Genomic DNA, 19,942 nt, shown 5'->3' on the forward strand with positions numbered 1-19,942 from the left:
CTTTATCCTATATATTGTTTATTTGAACAGAGATGTTTACATATTGTCTTTCCCATTAGATTGTGAGCTCCTTGAGAGTAAGGCTTATCTTTAACATCCCTTTGTATTCCCAAAACATAGCACAATGCCTGGCACAGAACAGGTATTTAATAAATGCTTGTTAATAAGAATATTATGTCATCTTTTACAATACTTCTGAAAGGTAAGTACTACTATTATCCATATCATATGTAAGGAAATGAGGTACACAGAGATTAACTTGCCCAGAGTCAAATAGCTATTATCAAAGCCAGAATCTCAACTCAGGATCTTCCTGACCTAGGTCCAGCTATCAATCCCATTCTGGCTAGTTTACTCTAATCAAGAGTTACTAAAGTCATTGCTAAAGAAAGCAACTTCCCCCTCCCCCAAATAAAAGAAAGAAAAAAGAAAAAGAAAAAAAGATTAAATGTACAAATATTATGTTAAAATCAATAATATAATTCCAAAAGTTTTTAAGGCTGGATGGTAAATAAACTAGATATTTAGGGTAAACATTTACATACTTCTATGAACTAGAATCATGAGAATTATAGGGAATAAGAAATATATTCTTATCAGGAATGATAGGAAGTATTTTAGGCCTTCTTTTGCCCTTTCCTCAAACATATATGTAGCGCACCTACTACATTTCAGGCACTATGCTAATTTCTTTACAAATATTGTCTCATTTCTTCCTCAAAACAACTCTGGCAGTTGCTATTCTTATCGTTTAAAGATGAAGAAATAGAAGCAAATAAGGTCTAAGTGACCTGCCTAGGGTCACATTCCTAATACATCTCAAAGGCCACATTTAAACTCTGATCTTCATGAAAGCAGGCCTGGCATTCTACCATTGCAGGAATAGCCAAAAAGACCAAGATAATGAAATCTGGTAAAGAGACCGCAAAATATTTGAACTACAAGAAGATATAACTCCAAAAAACGCTCCCAGTGAATTAGTTCTATTTAACTCAATAAAAATACTCACATTAAGTTCGTTTTTTCTTGAATCCAATCCCAACTTTCTAACTACTATGCCATGTTGCCTCTAATAGAATAATTTGATATTAGGAAGAAACTGTATTTAAATGATTACATTTCTTTAAATTTAAAAATTAATGCTTATGTTTAATTGTTTAATGAAAAGTTTCAACTAAATAGAAGAACATGCTAAAGCTGTTTCTTACTTTTAATCTTGCCTAAAGAATGTCTGGGGACTTTATAATCCTAACTGGAGACAAAGTCCCTAAAAATGAAACAAACAAGTTTTCTAAGCATTGGTCTTGCAAACTCAGATAAATGTATACATAATAACTTGTTACAATGAAATGAGTATCAAACAGCTGCATCATGGTTACAATGCAAATGTAATTCTCCCATTTCCTTAAAAAAAAAAAAAAACTTTTTTTTATATTTAACCCATACTCCAACTTTATCATTAATCATATCCCTAGAATATTAGTTTTATTTATTTTAATACATCTTGGAACTGATTTTCTCAAAGGTATGGGTTCATCTTTTTTGTTTGTTTTTTATAATGCAGGGCCAAGAAGGATAATATGTAATAATTCTAAAAATGTATCTTAAAATTTTCTGTGGAAAAATTTTAACTTTCCCTAAATGTTAGCTCATTTCAACTCATTTCAAAGTGAAGTGAAATGTTATTTACAAATAAGTTAAAAGGAATTAAGAAACTAAATGTCTACAATTTAAAATGAAACATAACTATATAAACAACTTATTTATAAATTAAGGAAATAAATTAGATAATCTATCTCCATAGCTCCATTTTTCTATGCATATCACATCTTTTCCTTATTTAGCATCTTCCCTTTTACTGTAATATCTACACTACTCTAAAACATACAAATTCCCTACACTTTGCTTCTTTATTAGAAGACTATGAACTGTATTCATAAAGGAACAGCCCCATATAAAGATGACTAAAAACCCAACAGATTTTCAAATTGAATATTTTTAAAGCAAAAATTCATTAAACCTGTAGCTGTTACACTTACTTTCTGTGGCACCTAACATAATTTTAAATGTGCTATTATTTAAGTGCTATCTATCAAAAACTAAATATATTATAACCAGCTATCAAAACAATAACTGAGATTAGGAAAATGAATCAAAGCATATTTTTAAATCTTTAAATATTCACCAAAAATATAAATCAGAAACAAAGTGATGTTAGTATCCTCAATACACAAAAAACTGAGTTGCCAAAAATATATTTCAAAGTCATAAGGTTTGTTGATTATTCTCACTATGACTACAAAATATTGACAAATAAAAATTAAGATAAAATATATTTGTAGTAATTGTGCAGGGGGTTATTCTGTAATCAATGTTTTACATGATTACAATATACATTTTTGTACACTGTTAAATAGAAAGATATATTATTCTATTGTATCCGTTAACATATCAAGTTCTTGAAGTTCTTGTTTGAGACTGCAGAAAAAAAATTATTATTAACACCCCAACACCTGGAAGACTTACCATTTTATCTAGATGTTCAATGGATCTATAAATCTCCCCCTGGGATTCATCATAGTAACTGTAACGGAACCTTTGACCTTGAAACAAATATTATGTACAAAATAAAATAGGGAAAATTAGAAGCTAAAAAAAGCAAATGTTTACCAAAATAAGTTCAGTCCTCATGGAAGGCAAAGCATAGCTTAAGCCTCTGAAAGTCATTCCCATGAGCCCTTAATAAGCCAAAAAAAGTGAATTTGGAATTGTAATAAAGAAATTATAATCATCACAGCATTTTTTATGTTAAAAGGTATTCCAAATTATAAAATAGTAAAGTCATCAGCAAAATAAAAGATTAAAAAAGAAACATAAAACAGCTTAAAAAGTTAGAAGCAAGGTTAAGTATAGTTGGTCAGTGAAGAAGACATTTACAATTCTTGCAATAATGAAAATAGATACACAAAATATTCTTCAGAGTAATATAAGGTAAACAAACAACCTGAATCTGACAAACCATAGAAAGTTTAAATTTTGGAGCAAAGATCAATCTCCATTACAAGAAATCTATGGAGGTCAGGAATATACAAGGGGATTATGCCTGTGATTTTCCCCAACCTAAAAATACAAGTTATCTGTTCTTTGGTCAAAATTTTTTCTTTTCTGAGAAAGGTCAATATAGGTTCCTTAATTGAAGAATAAATGAGCTGCATGGAAAAGTAATTGTAATAAATGGTATACTCCTGTTGACTTACATTTCAGTAACAGTTCCCAAATAGAGGTAGTACTTCTATATACTCACCCCCCCCCCAAAAAAAAAAAAAAGACAAAGTTAAAATAAAAAAGAAACCTACTTAAAAGAACAGGGCAACAAAGGACACATCGATATAATATTGTTCCAAGATATAATTTTGTCTCCACAATTCTTTACTACAGGGATAATCACAACTAACTATGCATCGTGTTCTTAAGACTAGTACACATTACAAAGGAACCTGCACCCATTCCTTCCAGACTGGAAATCTGAAGTGAATTAATGATTAAAGGGTGGTTTAATATTCAAAGATGCATTATATTTGACATATTATTCAATTTCTAAAACTAGGTAATAGATTTATTAGAGTTGAAAAAAGACAAATCCTTTCATTTTATAATTGGGAAAAAAAAAGACAAGCAGTAAGGTTAAATGATTCTTGATAAAAATTAATCTACAGCAAAGTTATGCACATAACCCTGAAGAATCTAAACTGTATCCTATGGCAATGTTTTATATATGTGCCTCTCATGGAAGATGGCAGATCTTTATAACTGTATTATCAAAATAAAACTGTCTTTTTTCCAAATCTTCTCACCTACTGGAATGATTCACTTGTAAACAAGGAGCAGCTAAATAAATAAACAAACAAACAAACAAACAAATAAATAAAAACTTATTTTCAAGTTTGTCTCTTAAAGGAAAAACTAAATATGGATAGGTACCAGCCCATTTGTCCCATGGCAGAGAGAAGTTGTACGTGTGTAAAAATTTCCAAATTGCCTAAGTTTTTTAATTTTAATCATCTTTGACAAAAAATTTAAAGTACAGGACTCACTTTTCTGCTTGCTTAGAATATATAAAACATCAGCTAAGATATCCTTGATAACTAATCAACTGTTTACTGCCAGATAATACAACTGTCAACTCCAGAGGAACTGAGGTTTTTGTAAAGCTACTTTTACTAAGAGTCCATATTGCTGTGCTGTCTCATATCTGTTGTTAGCTATCCTTCCTATTTGTGGCTAGTGTGAACTTCTACACTACTGCCTTAAAGACAAATTTCTGGCTTGAATTTAGTTACTGCTTGATTCTCTGTCACTAAGAAAATTCTGCTTATTTCCAAGATTATACTTATGTTCCAGATATTTGTAATCGTCAAAGTCTAATCCCAAGATCAGTGAACTGTTATTGTACTTCAAAATAGCTGTCTTCTGATGGGGAACATTTAAAATAATTTTAAGAACTCTGTTTGCAAGAAAAATACACACAAATATAACATTAAGAGAAAGCTTGACAAATTGGGATACGTCACAAGCTAACTAAATAATAATAAAATAAATAGGACAAATTTAAGCAAATAGTTGATATGATACCCTCTGAGCCATTATCAGTATTCTCATATATAGAAGCTATTAAAGAACTAATGAGAGTGTATTTAACTTAATTCAATTAAACAAACATTTATTAGGTGCTTTCTGTGAAAGCATAATAAGAAACACCAGTGATAGAAAGGGAAAAAAAGAGATCTCTTATCTTAAAAGAGTTTGCATTCCTATCTTAGGTGATAAGTATCTAAGTATTTATTAAATACAGAAATTATGTTAAATTACTTTACATAATTCACAGCTCTTCGTGGCTTTCATTCTCAAAGTAATATTAACTGATCTATCACTGTTATCTTCACATGTGTTAAAATCTCGAGAACCCATGGAATATTAAAATGGGTATTTTAAAAAATTATTTCTTTAAAAAAAAGAATTAGTAATCAGATTAATGAGAACATATATAAGTCCTCATATCTAGCACAGTATTGTATATAAGTAGATCCTCAAATATTTTTGTTGTTGATTTTGAGGGTGCAAAAATCTGGGATTTCAAATATATCTTGACTACTAATATATTTTGGATCACAATATCTAACATTTTCAACATTAAAATCAGTTTCTGCAGCTGCCCATATTCCTGGACAAGTGGACTTGTACACTTTTTTTAAGTATGAAAAAAAGCATACTAAACATCACATAGTAAGAGAAAATTACTTACCTGAAACTTATCCTTTCAGAAGGTACACTGGGAAAATGGATTCTTTGAGCCCCTGTTTCAACTCCAAGTATGAGCTTTCTAGCTTTAAGAGCCACCACTGACACTGCCCCTAGAGGCAGTACAAGCTTTGGAACTCCCCTAGTGAATGTAAGTCAGTAGTTTCTTCAGGTGCCTTCCCTCAGTTCTTTTCAAATTCAAAAGATGAGAGGAAAAATAACCCAAGAAAAAATCCTGTAAAGCAGAAACCTTACTCTTTGAGGAAAGGAGGGTAGCTCATTTGTGAATCCATTCCAGAGCACGCTTTCTGAGAAAAAGAAATACAGGTAAGTAATTTTCCCATCTCCAAAGGTGACTGGTGATTAATGAGTGGATTCACAGAGTGTGGAGAATAAGCTCCAGGGATGTCTACTTAACACACAACAATCAACTAATGAGGACAAACAAAACAATGAATGGCACAAGTACCAACACTATTTTTAAGAATCTCAAAACAACTAAAAACAAAACCTCAACATAAATAATATTCCAGACAAAAAAGGAATAAACAATGAATTTGACAAGCTGGACCCTCAAAAGTCCAGACAGTAAGAAAATTTTAGACAAATGTTCATTCATTATTCTCTTATTAAACTCACCCTCAGAATTACACATATGCATTTTTTTAAAAATCACTATACTTTTGCATCTACAAAATGCTCTACAATTATTACCTTTTAGAATGAATAAAATCCCCACAACAACCCTGTGAGGTAGGTTGTTAGCACATTCTACCTAAAACATAAGTACCTTGTCTGGTGTAAAGACAAGGATTCATTATTAAAAGAAATTAAAAGAATTTTACTTCAGGAAGGAAGGTACTAACAAACTAGCATTACCTGAAGAAATCATGTTTCTTAGCAACACATTATAATTCCTTAATTCTAGGAACTACATAATGAAATAAAAATACAAAGCTTCTTTCCAATATCTGATATGTTAATTCAATATATTAAAATTTCTGAGAAAACTACAAACCTGTAAACACTGGTGACAAACACTTAAGGTATTATCTAATATCTATGAAACTATTTAAATATATTTGTAAAGCAAAATGGAAAACACATAAGAAGACTAGCAAAAGTTACCAATCTTCTAAAAAAGGAAAATGAATGTAGATGGAAAGTGATTCTCCAGTTTCTCTGAAGATGTTAAATCTTGATGCAAATTTCACAAATATGCCAGAGTGCAATGATGCACAAGAAAGAAATATATTTGTGTAAAAAAAAAAATTCACAAAAGCCTTAACTCAACAATTTAGTAGATAAAAATACAAAATCACTAGATGAAGAGAATGAGCAAGATTTTATTTACATTTGAACAAAAACATGATATGATGCACTGAATTTTTACTTAAGAAAATTATCATCAATGATCTGGAGTTTAAATTATTATTGACAGTAAATAGTGATAACAATTAAGTGACAAATAATCACTCAAAAAGAAAATTTACAGGACTCGGGCAAACCAGTTTTATTTAATAAAGTTTTCAAGGAACTACAAGTTAAGTTGCCAGCGAGTCTAAATTGGTAATGTTATAAATCCACAAAATAACTGGGTTTAGCTGCAAATGCCCTCCCTAAAAGATTCTTCAATCCAATCCCTTCATTCTACAGATAAAGAAACTGAAGCACAGTAAAAGGGAAATGACTGCTCAAATTCACACATCTAGTAAGTGGTAGAGCCAGGATCTGATCCTGAGTCCTCTGACTCCAAAACCAGGGATCCTTCAGGTATATCACATTAGAGTGGAAGGAGAAAAGAAAAGTGGAAAGAACTATTAGGAGGCTATTGCCATTGCCTGGGAGAGGCAATAATGGACTAAACTTAGATGGAAGTAATGGGAATATAATAATGAGATACCTCCAAGAAAGGAAGAATAGAAGATTAGACATGTGAAACAAGGGAGATGTCAAAGAAAAGTTCTAAACCTGAGTGACTGGATAAATAAATGGTAGCCTCATTTATCCAGACACTTTTGTAGGGAAAAGATAAGAGCTTTGAAAGTAAAAATAAATCAGAGACATATACTTTCACTAGTGGTAATCTTTATTTTTTTCCTTATTGAATGATGTAAGTTGAAACAAAGCATTTCATATAGCCAAAATAACTATTTTTTTCTCCTTTTAACTGTCTTTAAGGAAAATAAAAAGCTAATAAAAGGAAGACAAAGAAATACAAGTAGTAAATACATGAATGGAAGAACATGAGTCCTGTGAACAAGTGATTTTTTTTTAGGGAAAGTTGATTTCAATAACATATTTCATGAAAAATGAGGGTGCCAACAGAATACGATGGAATAAAAGTAAAATTCTATTTTACCATTAAAATCAAACCAAATAAAATTGTATCCTTTATTAAATTTTAAATCATGGAGAATAATGATAGAGGATATATTTGATAAATGCTTAAAAACTAGAGCCTTTCCCATAGCAAAAGTCAAGTATTGGAATTCGTTTGTCTTAATCTTTGTTCCAATTCCTGCTGCTGGTAGAGAGTCAAGTGAAAGACACAAGACAGTGTCCTGATTCCTACCTGAACAAGTATTCCATCATTCTGGCTATTTCAGCAATCTGTGAGTACAATAAAGGAAAAGATAAAGAAGCCAAAATGTGGAGAACAAAGATTAGAGAACAGGAAGCAGAATGCACAATAGAAATATTTAAGCACATCTTCCTGTCTCCCTTGTATATCCTAGAAGAAAATATAATGCCAACTTTTAAAAAAATCTATTTCTTCTAGTAATGGAAAGGCTTTAAAAGAACATAAATTAATATGGAGGGAGAATTCTACAGCTAATTAAAGTGAAACATACAAATGTAACAACCTTATGCTATTAAGATTAGAACAGAAATTTCATCCACATTAAATGATCCACAGTATGGAATTCTTCTGGTTAAAGTGCAAGAGCCTCATTCTATCAAGTGTTTTTAACTTGTTTCATTCAGAAGCTAAAGATTCTATGAACAAAAATATATATATGAAAATTATTATAACTGATATCTATATAAGATTTTAAACTCTTGCAAAGTTCTTTACACAGATTATTTCTTCTGATTAATTCATCAACAATTCACTATAATAGTTACCAAATATAAATAGGCAGTTATGGCACAGTCACAAGAACTCTGAATTTTAAGTCAAAGGACTCAGGTTCAAATTTCAGATCCACTACTTACAATTGGTGTATCTTTGGTCAAGTAATTTAACTCACTGTGCCTCAGTAGCCTCATTTGTAAAATGAGAGAAATGGATAAGATGTTCTCTAAGGTCTGCATTAGACCTAAAATCTATGATTCCATGTTCTATTACTTTTAGCAGAATAAGAAGACTTATTTGAAGAGTTTCAAGATGATATAAAATAATCTTTGAAAAGTAGATTTTCCTGACTAGGAGAATTCAATGATCTGATTGACCAACTAAAACAGGATCATACCTGAAAAAGAGATAAAATTTTCAAAAGTATATAGCTTAATAATAGCATGACTTTTCTATACAGATAGTTGCACTGTTGTTATGAACAATGAACTTGAGGAACTCAGATATCCAAGCACAAATAAAGATGATGATAAGGTTTCCATGACTAGTGATTACTACGACTTTAAAACAAAATTAGACAGTAGATTCACCCAATAATCTTATTCTTATGTAAAAGTATAATTGTGGCAGAAATAAGATCCAATTATTTAAGAATCCAAGAAGAAATCTGACCTAACAACTTACTGGGAAGAATAATATAATGAATATACTATATAAAATATATATTTAATAAATGATGTATGAGTATGATGATAATGATACTAAATATGGGTAAGGAAAACTTGAGCTTCCTTCCAGTCATGAGACATTTAACTCCATCTCTAGAAAATGATTGTCATCCATCTCAATAAGAAATAAAGATTTATTTCTCCTTTGATGTTCCTTAATTTGTTATAGTCTAGTTCTTACTACAATTAATCATTTACAAGTCCTATTTCTCCTATTAGGCAATCAGTCTATTGAAGGAATGAATTAAAGGGACTTCTGAATGCTTTTCTCATGACAAGCATTCAATAATTATTTACTGAATGAATAAATCTCTATAAATCTTATATGAAAATTTTGTTGTATTATGTAAATATTAAAGTTTCTAATAAAAACAGAAAATTCAGAACCACAACTAACAAAATTCATTTTTTATGAATAATATTGAATTGGATTTAGAATATACGGATTTCCAAGAGCTTACCTTGTGCTGTCTAAACCCCTCTCCACCCCAAAATTTTGAAGGCAACCTGAAGGTTTTTCTCAGAGCAAAATCCTTAATGATCTTTTATAAAAGAATTCTTGTTCTTAATATAACATAAATGACAGAAGATTAAAGACCTGTGATTCTTTCAAAACTCGTGAAATACTAGAATTTTTTTCTCCATTGAGGAAGCCAAGATTGCACAGAAGTGGGAAATAAAAAGATAACCATTAGGATCATATATGTCACAATCACTTGCCTTAAGGATCCACAGGGATGGATCAAGAGAAGAGATAAAGTAGTTTATGGATATAGTTTAGATTCCTACAAATTTAAGAATGATAAATCTTCATCATGAGGAATTGAAAATCCAATGACTTCTAATCTCTAAAAAACAAAGGAACTCAGGGAGAAAAAAGCAAAAAGACAAAGATAAGCTTATTAAAGTACAAAAGCAGGCTTCGGTACCAATAAAATTTCAAAATATAGCATTTGTTTCTTCAGCTATGATGCGCTACAAATTTGAGGATGAACTGTAAGAGAATCTTGGATCTCATCAAAAACCAAAGAAGTTCCTTAAAGTTTCAACTTAAGATATGAGTTCCAAATAACATCTTCAAATACATAAAGAATGATTTCTTCTAATATTAGACCAAGATGCAAATATAATTTGATTTCAAATGACAATGCATGTTGACTAACAATAGCAACACATCTTGAAAATGGTAGAAAACTTCTAATTTGTTTTCCTAACATCAAAAGAAAAATGGACAACAAATAGAAGAACTCAATATTTAGGGATTTATTATGTCTTATAAAAATGTTCTAAAAGGTACCCAAAAATGTGGTAAGAAATTATAAGATTATCACCTGACACAGTAAAAACTATTCTTAAAAAGATATCAAATGGAAATTTCTGAGAGATGCTTCCTTTTCTCTGTGATCTACTTCCTTCAAAAATGTTCATCTTTCAGGGCACATTAATCAGAGTTGAGACTTTAAACATTTTAAACAGAAGAGAATTTCAATATCCACAAAATGCTAATCTGTGCTGTGGATCTCTAAAGTAAAGGTAACTCTAGGCAAAAATCAAGCATTAGAAAAGGATAAAATGAAAATTAAAAAAAAAAAAAAAAGCACTAGTGAAGCACAAAAGGATCTCCTATGACTCTTGGTAGTAGAATCACCAAGAAATTCTCCCTTCAGAGACCCTACGAAGGACCTTCCTCCTGGAGAGGCTTAGCAGATCTAAATCCTGAGTAGTCTTGTTAATATATTCATATAGGCAGAAACCCTCACAGTGTGAATCCATTTAGACCAGTCGCCTTTGGAAATGTGCTCATCAATCCACTACTACTAATCATTCAAAGTAACCAAGTAACTTTTTAAAAAATCACCATTAGATAATGCTAAGACTTTCAAGGGACAATTATAAAGAACTGAAAATAGAAGCTTAACATGACAGAATAGCTTTTCTTACAAATGCATACTATCTAACATGATATGATAATATAAAGTCTACAACTTACCCCAATGGCAGAAATCAGAAGAAACCACAAAGAGATTACTAGGATCCGCTAGATATTTACTGAAGAGTTTTCCGAATTCCTGTTCTTTTGACTCACTCAGAGCTCCAACCAATACAGGAATAATGGTAAACTCATCCTTATGGCTTAAAGGAAACAGGGGAGGCAGATGTCACATTTAATGTATTCAACAATAATAACTTTTCAAATATGTTCATGTTAAATAAAGAGACCATTTATTCAAAGTAATGAATTGGTATTAACAGTTAATATAATATTTTAGTACTCTGAATTTATAAAAGCTATAAATTGAATATTTTTTAAAATAAAGAAAAAAAAAAAAAAAGATGAGAAATCATGGACAGAGTATGTAACCACTGAACAAAACTTATAAAATGTGTGTATGTAAACATGTACATATATACTGATGCTTATAATGTTACACATTAAATACTACATCTTCAGTAATTCTAAAGTACAGATGAATATAATCAAAGACAAAAATATAATACACATTTGTTAGACCTTCAGGGACTTGAGTCCTTTACCATCATCCACTTAAGCTACAATTTCCCAACCAAAATTGCCAGGATCTACTATTTTATTGGATGTGTAGGTCTCCCCTGCCCCCACTAGCTATATCTATATACTAGACTCCACTATCAATATCATCCATGAACATATGATCTGACTTAGTCCTCTGAAACCAAAGTAATTAGCTTAAAAATAAACAAAGAAATAACCATGGATGACCCTTAAAATTTACTATCTCCAATTCTGCACCTGCTCCAGTGGGTAGAAGAATATGAACAAATTACATGAGTTTCACTGACAGTCTTGGATAAATATGGAATTTAGGGAGATGAATGTCAATTTATGGTGATAGGACAAAGGAAATGCAAAAAACTCAACTATTTCTCTACTCCATCTAACATCAAGTAAGTTCATAATCGAATATCCAGGAATTAAAGAATCTTATAGTTGGATGGGACTTTTTCAGTCATGTAACTTATCCTATCTTCCAACTTGTGGAGAAATCACCTTTACAATATCCTTAACATTTTCACAATTTTCATGACAAGTTAAGGAATTAATTGAATTTCATTTCTGGAAATCAATAATTAAGAGAACACTCTTCCTTACTATAAGCCCAAGTCTGCATTCTTGGACCTTGTAACATCATGTCCTCTAGAGCTACACCGAGTAAATCTGATCTTTTCTTCTACATGAAATGTTATCAAATATTTGAAGATTGCTAATACATATTTTTGTTATTTTCTCCAGGCTAAACAACCCCATTTCTTTTAATCACTCTTCATATGCTTGAGGTCTCCTTAACACTCAATTTTTCTTCTTCCAGAAATACTAGTTTTTCCATGTCTCTCATAGGCAACAAGAAATGTATAAAAACTCTAAATTTGCTCTGACCAATGCAGAGCACAATAAAACTATTTATACTTTCCAGACTTTCCAGTTCTATTAGTGAAAGCCAAGAATGCATTAGTTACTTTATTAATTAATCCAATTTTTTTTGAGGCAATCCAAAATTTTGATTCATATTATACTTAAACAAAAATTCCCATATTTTTCTTATATGAATTGTTGTTAAGCCACATTTTCCTATACCCACTCCCTAATTACCCCATCCTATACTTGTACAGTTGCTTTTGGGGAATCTAATTATAGGTTGTTCTATTTATCCCTATATGTAATTCACATGCTAGGTTGAACCTAACATTACAATCTGTCAAGATCATTCTGAATTTAATTCTATAATCTAACATATTAACTATTCATCCAAATTTTGTGACATTTATAAATTTGAAAACGTTGTCTTCAAAAAAATCCTACAGGAAATTGCTAGAGACTATTCTTCCAGATTAACATGAACCTATTGGACAAAATCTGGGTATAATCATACAACCAGATTTGCATATAACTAACTGTATGAGCCTATGTAACATCTTGGTCAAAAAAATATCAAGAGAAATTGCCCAATTTCTTTTCTTAAAAACCCATAAACATACTGGGTTTACAGCACAAAACATATATTTTATGTTTTACTCTTAATATGTACTTAAGGGGGTTAATTTAACATTGCTTAATTTTAATGAACCTCTACTGACTGCTAGTAATCATCATTTTTCTTTCTAGATGTACACAAATCATGAGTTTTCCTATTCTGGTCTAGAATTTTGTCAAGAATCCTCATTAGACTCCAATAGTTTAGGCAACTATTTTGAAAATTAAAATATTATATGCCCTTCTCTAGTTTTCTAAGACATGTTGAAAATCTGAGTTTATCACCAACACTTCAGTAATCATATTTTCAAGTTCTTTTAGCATACTACTATAAAAATTTATCAGTCAGATACCAAGGATATTTAAGGCATCACTTTAAAGTCACAGAAAGGAGGCTACCAATCACATTCTGTTGGCTCAAAAAGGCTTAATGTATGTAGAATCCCTTTTAAGAATATATTCTGTCCACTATGAATGTCAACTTCACCTCACCTACCTTCAGAGTTCACATTAGGTTCTCACTTAGACCTCTGGGCTTTTCTATGTTTCTGGCATTCTCATTTGGCTCGGTTATCAGCCAATTTCCACAATACTGAAACAGTAATTCCTGCTTGTCCTCTATAGAAGTCAAGAAGACATTTACACTGCTCTCTTGCCACAGTACATGTGGGCACCTATTTGATTTTCACCATACCCAGTGGTCCCTTCATTGGGACCAACTGCTGCTAGAGCTTGTCTAGAATACACTGGGCCGTAAATCCTCAAGGCACAAACAGTTCCAAAGCTCTCATTTTCTTAAGCCTTAGCATTTCTCTTTTTGGCACAATAGTTTGTCCCAAGATATTTCAACTCATTTAAAGCAGGCTAAGTTTTATCTCATCATCTCTCTAGGCTTTAATTACTCCTAAGCCATGTGAATGATGATCATTCTTCTAGAGAGGAAAAAAAGAGAACCAATATATAAGTTGAGTAATTCTGCTTTCTATCATGTGAGTGGAAATGTGGCATAGAAGGAAAGAAAAAAGGGGCTTGATATCAGAAAAACTAGGTTTAAGTAGTCTTTCCAGCTACTCAACTTGTAAAAGCCCTGGTCACTTCCTATGTAAAATGGAGATCAATACCTAATTTAACTATCACACAGTTATAAAAACTAAATGAGATGACATATGAGAAAGAACTTTGTAATCAACAGAATTCCATATAGTTATTCCAGTAAATTATTCTTACTCTTAGAGAAAAGCAATTTAGTATGAAAAAACCAGGACAGGACACAGGAGTCAAAAAACCTGCCAAGCCTTGACTCTACCACCACTTAGCTTTAAGCTTCAACTACCTCATCTGTAAAATCGATAAAATGATATTTGCAATACCTATGTCATAAGGAAAGCATATAACCAAGGGTTATATAAATATGAACTGTTATTATCACTTAACTTTATGTAACCTATCCCAAGTAAAGGATATTCCTTGGACAGGATATATATGTATGTGTGTGTGTGTGTGTGTGTGTGTGTATATATATATAAATGTGTATGTGCCCATGCACCCTTGAAATTTATGTAACTTCAGATTATTTTGCACTTTAGTCTTTCTAATATTTTTCTATATATTTGTTCCTACTTAGGCAATTACCATGCTATATTTATTGTACACACAGTCTTTTCAAACAATATTTTGGAGAGCTCTTTTGGCAAGCATATCAATATTCCTCAATATTTTCCCTTTTCTTTATTTTCAAAGTCTTCCATAATTATATATTTAGAATGCTTTTAAGAACTTCTTTTTTACTTATGTACCATAATTTATTTTATAATCTAAAGCCACAAAAACTTGGTTTTTATACCTCTAAACTTTTTGAATATTACTTTCTCAAGTTTAACAAACACATCTGAGTATATTGAGCCATTTCTTGTGTAGCACAGTCACTTGTTTCCAAATTTCCTGTAACTTCCACTTCACCAACTCCTGACTGAAGTTAGAATTAAGACCAACACAACATTATCCTTCAGTGATTCTTCTATCTTGGCCTTTTATCATAGAGGATGAATGTTAAATTGTTAGAGAAGAGAGAAAGCACTTAATCTTTCATTATTCTTTCATTATTCTGGTATGACCAAATAAAAAATAATTAAAATGGACCAAAATACATTAGCTAACCAAAACCTTTCTTTGTATGGCTCCAGTTGTAATGAATTTGCTTACCTATTAGCTAATCAATGTTTACCATTTTAACAGTATTTTACACTTAGCAAGATAGAAAAATATTGCTGAGGCCAAGTTATAAAACTTTAGATACCAAAAATACCTGACCAATTTTCTCCATACAAGACCCAACGTGATATCAAGAACCAATAAAAAAAATTAATAAATGTTTTTTGATGTTAGGACTGATATCATTAAGGGTAAATATTCCCCATGGAGTCAGGACATTTGACTGATACGCAGCAGAGAAGCAATTAAAGAGTATTTTTTTAAATACCTAATATTAAATATTCCTTAAATTAGCATTTTGTATTGTTCCATGATATAAAATAGGGGCTCAGTGAGGAAAAAGTGAGAAAATAGTAAATATAAAATATGTATGAATTCAGAATATTTTGTGTGGTAAATTTTCTGTATAAAAATAAAAAATGTTATCTATTTTTAACCAAAATATTTTTCTCTTAAAGCATAGTTTTCCACCTCTTAAAACTAGCATTTTTATGTTCCTGCTATGTGGTTCAAGCCTTAGAATGGTCCACTGGCCAAACCAGGTTGAGAAATATGGCCTTAAAAAACCGTTAATTCATGTCTCTACTGGCTCTGTATCCCAAAGAGATCATAAAAAAGGGAAAAAGATCCACATGTGATTGTAGAAGCCCTTTTTGTGGTGGCAAACAACTGGAAACTAGGCAGATGCCCATTAATTGTGGAATGGCTGAATAAATTATGATACATGAATTTATAGAAAGAATATCACTGTTCAAAAAGAAATGATCAATAGGATGACTTCAGAAAGGCCTGGAGAAACTTACATCAATTGATGCTAAGTGAAGTAATTAGAACAAAGAGAAGATTGTATATAGATAGCAATGACAAGATTATGTGAAAATAAAACTCTGATGGACATGGCTCTTTTCAATAATGAGGTGATTCAGACTAAAAGATTTGTGATGGAAAGAGCCCTATGCATCCAAAAAAAGGACTATGGGGACTGAATGTGGATCACAACATAGCATATTCATCTTTTTTTGTTATTGTTTGCTTGCTTTTTTTTTCCTTTCTCATTGTTTTCCCTTTTTGATCTGCTTTTTCTTGCATGGCATGACAAATGTGGAAACATAAATAAAAGAATTGTGTATTTTTAACATATATTGAATTACTTGCCATAGAGGGGAAGGGATGAGGGGGAGAGAGAAATATTTGGAAGATAAGGATGAATGTCGATAACTATTTTTGAATATATTATGAAAATAAAAAGCTATTATTTTTTAAAAATATAAAGGAATAAAGCCACTTTGACAGAATTTCAGCCAAAACAAATAAATAAATGTTAATTCCACAGAATCAGGTTGCATTTTAGAGGAGAATATCACTACCATCCTAAAAAGCCCCCTGTAATGAATGTAATTGAAAGAACATTGAATTTAGTATGAGAAAATTTGGGTTTAAATCTGAACTCTGCTGCTATCTATATGACCTTAGGAAAGTCACTTAAACTCTCTCTGGGTCTTCACTTTTTTCTTATGTTGAAGTGGTGAGCAGAACTAGAACAGATTTCTATGTTCCATACCAAGATCCAAATCCCATGATTCCGTTAATTATAAATAAACCATTAACGCAGCCTTACACGTAATGCTCTTTCAACAATACCTCTTTCTATGGAGCATAAAAAACAATGAATCAACTGACAGAATTGTCTGGGGTGCTTTCTTAACACTTCACAACTTTCTTAGGTAAAAAATTAATCACAAAGAGTTCTGGACTAAAAAAAAAAGGCAAGTGGGGAAGATTATTACATTTCATTATCTCCATAAATATTCTTGATATACATGCAGTAACTTCATAGTCACCAAGATCTCTACGTTTCAAGAACAAAACTCTCTCTTACTTTAGGCCTATTCTATAAAGTATTTGTAATGAATGAGATGACATTTCCTAAGCAGCAAAAATTAAGGAGGTCCTTAATGAAATTATAGTTTGATGATACAGAGGGTAACTGAGCAAGAGCCCCCTTTTTTTGTTGTTAGGTTTTGTTTTGGGGTTATTTTGTTTTTGTTGTTATTTTCTGCAGAGGGAGGGAGATTAGAGGACCTAGAATATAGTAGTTAGTAACACACTACTATCTCATTTCTCTACAAAGGTAGTTGAAAAGTTATTACCTCACTGTAACCCATTCTGAACTACTCCAAAGAAAAAATTCTTTGTAAACAGTGAGACCAGTCTCTAAGAAACCCAGCTACGCTTGTCAATTAGCTCCAACTTGGAGTCATTAAATTCAGTTATACCGAGAAATTCACACACTATGTTTAAAAGCAAGATACAGATTTACTATTTTCTCCTTTTTTCTTCCTCTTGTTTTTCTACAATTCCCTATCCCTCTTTCTATACTTTACTCTTTAGTTCCTTTTTACCTAACTGTATCTAGACATAGCAAAGAATGAAAAGCATTAGGAAATATGTCATAAAATCTTCTTCACATTGATGGAAAAGTGTCAAAGATTCAAAAATCACTTACAGGAATTAAAATTGGTCTCTATTATTTAAATGCTAATTAATATTTAAATGTACAGCATACTTATTGGCATGTTCTCTTCTTTCAAGACCATACTTTACTCTTTTACTTAAACTCTTGAAGGAAAAATAAAATAATTTTTACCTTTATATAATCACTTGTCCTAGGGTTACCATCTAAATTAGCACACTGGCAAATCACAAATATCTGAAGCATGTGAACAAATACCTTCCCTGAGCCCCAAAGTCCTTAGCACATCAGGTATAAATATTAGGTAACCTAAAATCATGAAGGTTAAGAAAGAATTTATGAAGCGTTTTAATACAGGATAAGACTATAGGCACATTAGAAGGGAAATTACCTATGATAGCCTGCTACATGTAATTGTAATATGAACTATGTAAAATTTTTCATACTCTTTTGAGCTAGAAAACAGCTATAAAAGCTAATGAACTCATGTATGAAAATATAAATTTACTGTACTTACAAGTCAAATATACTTTTTTTCACTGGCATCTTTCAAGGCTCTTCGCATCTATTGTTCTTGTTTTCAGCACAAGTATTAAAATGAATAGGTTCTAGCTTTAACAACTAAAGAGATTTCCACCTTGAAGAACACCATTTTTCTGCAAATTTTAAAAAACTGTTCCCCATTGAGGACTGGGGAATATTTAAAAGGAATAAAGTGTAGACTAGAGAAAAACTAGAAATAAAAGTAAATATGAGAAAAATTTAGAAATAACTTGCTCTAAATATTTAAAATAGTTGCTATGCTTGATATATAATTTATTCAGATCTATTCAAACAACTATAAAAAGAAAAGTAAAACAAAAAAGGACAGTCATATAAATAGCATTAATTCTAAATCTAGAATTTAAACTGATCAGTTACCAAGTGGAAAAAAGTTTAAAATTTCTTTTACTCCCTTTTCTGTTCTGGAAATCCCAACCTACTTCTACTACCCATCAAAACCAGCATTTTATCTCATACTTGAAAAGAGCTTCCAGACTTCATTTCCAGATGTCATTTCTTCTAGTCTCCAGTGGTAAACAACATTACAATATTACCAGAAAATTTATAAATTAACAAAATATTAGAATCTGGAACAACCATTCATATGAAACATTATCATTCAATTAATCATTTATTAGCTACCTTTTATGATGCTACTATGGGGATACAAAGACAAAAAATGAAGTCATTCTTCTCAAGGAACTAACTGGAGAAAGCACTATCAAAAAGGAAAAATTGCTGATTATAAATTTCTGTAATGGTAATATAATTGGTGGTAGATCTTTACTGCAGCCTTTTAATGTATCTGTCTTATATTCTTTCTTGAGGACTTTCAAATTCTTGTCTTCAATAAAAACCAATAGCTATGGGGAGCAGCAAGATAGCAAAATAAATAGAGCACCGGCCCTAGAGTCAGAAGGATGCGGACTAAGACACTTAATGCTTACTAGCTGTATGACCCTGGGCAAGTCACTTAACCCCTACTGCCTTGCCCAAAAATAAATAAATAAATAGCCACAATGGATATTTGAGAACAGGATTTTAAATACTTTTAATTTTTTTTGTGTGTAAATGAAAATAAATTATAACTACCAACTGGTTATATTCTTCATATCTATCCACCACAAATATCTCCGGACACCTTGCCATCAGCCCTTCTAATCTCTGCAAGCAGACCAAACCTGGAAAAACACCTACTTTCCAGAAATCAGACCACAATTCCCTCTTTGGGTAAGTGAGCCAATTTTGCTCTAGAACTGGATCCACCATGTGAGTGTAAACTCTCATTACTCTTGACTAACTAGCAAGTCCTAGATTATGCTTCACAGACATCATCTCAGACATCTTAGGATATCTTGTCATCAACTGGGTAGGCAAGTTAGTTTCTTAGATGTAGCAGCAACATGAAAAGAAGGAGCAAATTCATAGTCATTAACTCCCCTCATATGGCAGTTGAAAGACCCTGTACCTAAAAGGGCAGAGGACTCCAAGTCAACAGCCCTTTTTAGGGCTTCTGCAGGAACTACAGCTCCCTCACCAGCAGTTCAGCAGCCAGAATTGCTAAAGATTCAGAAAACAAAGTTCTCAAAACCAGAGTCCTT

The 19,942-nt window shown here is 31.4% G+C and overlaps 1 protein-coding gene across 1 annotated transcript in view; it reads right to left on the reverse strand.

Annotated features, from left to right (window-relative positions):
* Positions 1–19,942, reverse strand: part of MEMO1 (mediator of cell motility 1) — a 120,925-nt gene that overhangs the window by 13,702 nt on the left and 87,281 nt on the right. The window contains exons 6-7 of the mRNA XM_051976118.1: positions 11,096–11,238; positions 2,527–2,603 (exon numbers count right to left, since the gene is read on the reverse strand). Of these exons, the coding sequence (XP_051832078.1) occupies positions 2,527–2,603; positions 11,096–11,238 (220 nt within the window). The remainder of the gene's footprint in view (positions 1–2,526; positions 2,604–11,095; positions 11,239–19,942) is intronic.

Source organism: Antechinus flavipes, chromosome 2 (genome assembly GCF_016432865.1).
Source record: "Antechinus flavipes isolate AdamAnt ecotype Samford, QLD, Australia chromosome 2, AdamAnt_v2, whole genome shotgun sequence".
Lineage (NCBI taxonomy): Eukaryota > Metazoa > Chordata > Mammalia > Dasyuromorphia > Dasyuridae > Antechinus > Antechinus flavipes.